The following is a 1,281-nucleotide window of genomic DNA, read 5'->3' as shown; positions in this document are numbered from 1 at the left end:
ATGGGGACACCAGGGCTGTGCCCACCTGCACCTCCACCCCCGAGCTGGATTTGGCAGGTTGGCATGACCCTACCTGGGAACTCAATGGGCTCTCCCTCCTCATCCTGCAGCGTCTCAATGTCGTAGCTTGTGTTCTCCTTCTCGTTCTGGGGGTGCAGTGTGGTGGTCATCCCCTCATCCCCTCACCCCAGCCCCTGGCACTGCCAGCTGCTGCCCACACCGACCTCCAGCGAGGACAAGAGGCTCCGCAGGGTCTGCACCTCCTTGCCCAGCCGCTCCTTCTCGCTGTCCCGCGCTGCCAACCGCTCCTGCAGCTCCTTCACCTGTGGGCAGGACACGGGAAGAAGGTCTCCTTGGCTCCCACCAGAATCTCCGTGGCATTCCCAGCACTCTGGAGAGCCGAGGCCACCCAGGAGCTCTTTGTTGGCCTTACCTGTTTCTCCATGGAGCGCAGGGAACCCTCGTCCAGCTCCGCTCGCTAGCAGCACCCAGGGAGAAGACAGGAGGGATGAATGCTGTCCCCATCCCTCCTGTCCCCTCTGCTCCCCAGGGATGTGGTGGCATCTCCCCACAGCCCTGGGGCTCACGGGTACCTCTCGTCTCTGCTTCTCCTGCTGCTCATAGCCACGGATCTTCTGCAGGAACTGAGCCCTCTCCTGCCGCAGCCGCACGATCTCCTCGTAAGCTTCCCGGTCCTCCTGCAGGTAATCACAGAGTCATGGAATATCCTGATGTGGAAGACACCCACAGGGATCACCGAGTCCAACTCCTGGCACGGGACAACCCCAGAACTCCCACCCTGTGCCTGAGGGTGCTTTTGGATGCTAGAGAGAGGAGGAAAAGCTCTGGCAGGGCATGGAGCCCCCAGTGCCAGCACAGCACCTCACTGAGGGGTGGTCTGGGCTGCCTTCACCTGCCAAGCCAGGTGAGCACCTGGAGCTAAAGGAGATGCCCCTCTCACCTGCCCCATGGGAGGCAGAGGGGCCTTCCTCTTCCTCGGGGTGCTGCTCTTCTCCCTGACAGATGACTGGCTGGGGGATGATGTCTGTGGAGACACCAGGGCAGAGGGGACATCACATCTACAGTGACCTCCCTCCTTCCTGGCTCACCACCCCTTTGGAGATCCCCAGGGCTCCCTCTGAGGGTGAGCAGCAGCAGGTCCTCACCTGGGATGTCTGCTCAGTTGTCTCCTCTTCTGTGGGGCAGAGCAGGAGGAAGAGAAATGGGGGAGGTTTAGGAGATCAGAGCCTGTGTGGGGGCACCCCTGGATGTTCTCAGCTA

At 61.6% G+C, this 1,281-nt stretch overlaps 1 protein-coding gene across 1 annotated transcript in view; it reads right to left on the bottom strand.

Annotated features, from left to right (window-relative positions):
- LOC103809357 (ankyrin repeat domain-containing protein 24-like) overlaps positions 1 to 1,281 on the bottom strand; it is a gene marked incomplete at both ends in the record, with an annotated part of 4,642 nt that overhangs the window by 627 nt on the left and 2,734 nt on the right. The window contains 6 exons of the mRNA XM_009082184.1: positions 69 to 146; positions 225 to 323; positions 434 to 478; positions 594 to 698; positions 962 to 1,045; positions 1,167 to 1,195. Coding sequence (XP_009080432.1) covers positions 69 to 146; positions 225 to 323; positions 434 to 478; positions 594 to 698; positions 962 to 1,045; positions 1,167 to 1,195 — 440 coding nt within the window. The remainder of the gene's footprint in view (positions 1 to 68; positions 147 to 224; positions 324 to 433; positions 479 to 593; positions 699 to 961; positions 1,046 to 1,166; positions 1,196 to 1,281) is intronic.

The sequence above is a fragment of the Acanthisitta chloris genome, unplaced genomic scaffold (genome assembly GCF_000695815.1).
Source record: "Acanthisitta chloris isolate BGI_N310 unplaced genomic scaffold, ASM69581v1 scaffold29279, whole genome shotgun sequence".
NCBI lineage: Eukaryota > Metazoa > Chordata > Aves > Passeriformes > Acanthisittidae > Acanthisitta > Acanthisitta chloris.
The sequence above is the reverse complement of the archived record's forward strand: the minus strand, read 5'-3'. Positions and strand labels throughout refer to the sequence as shown.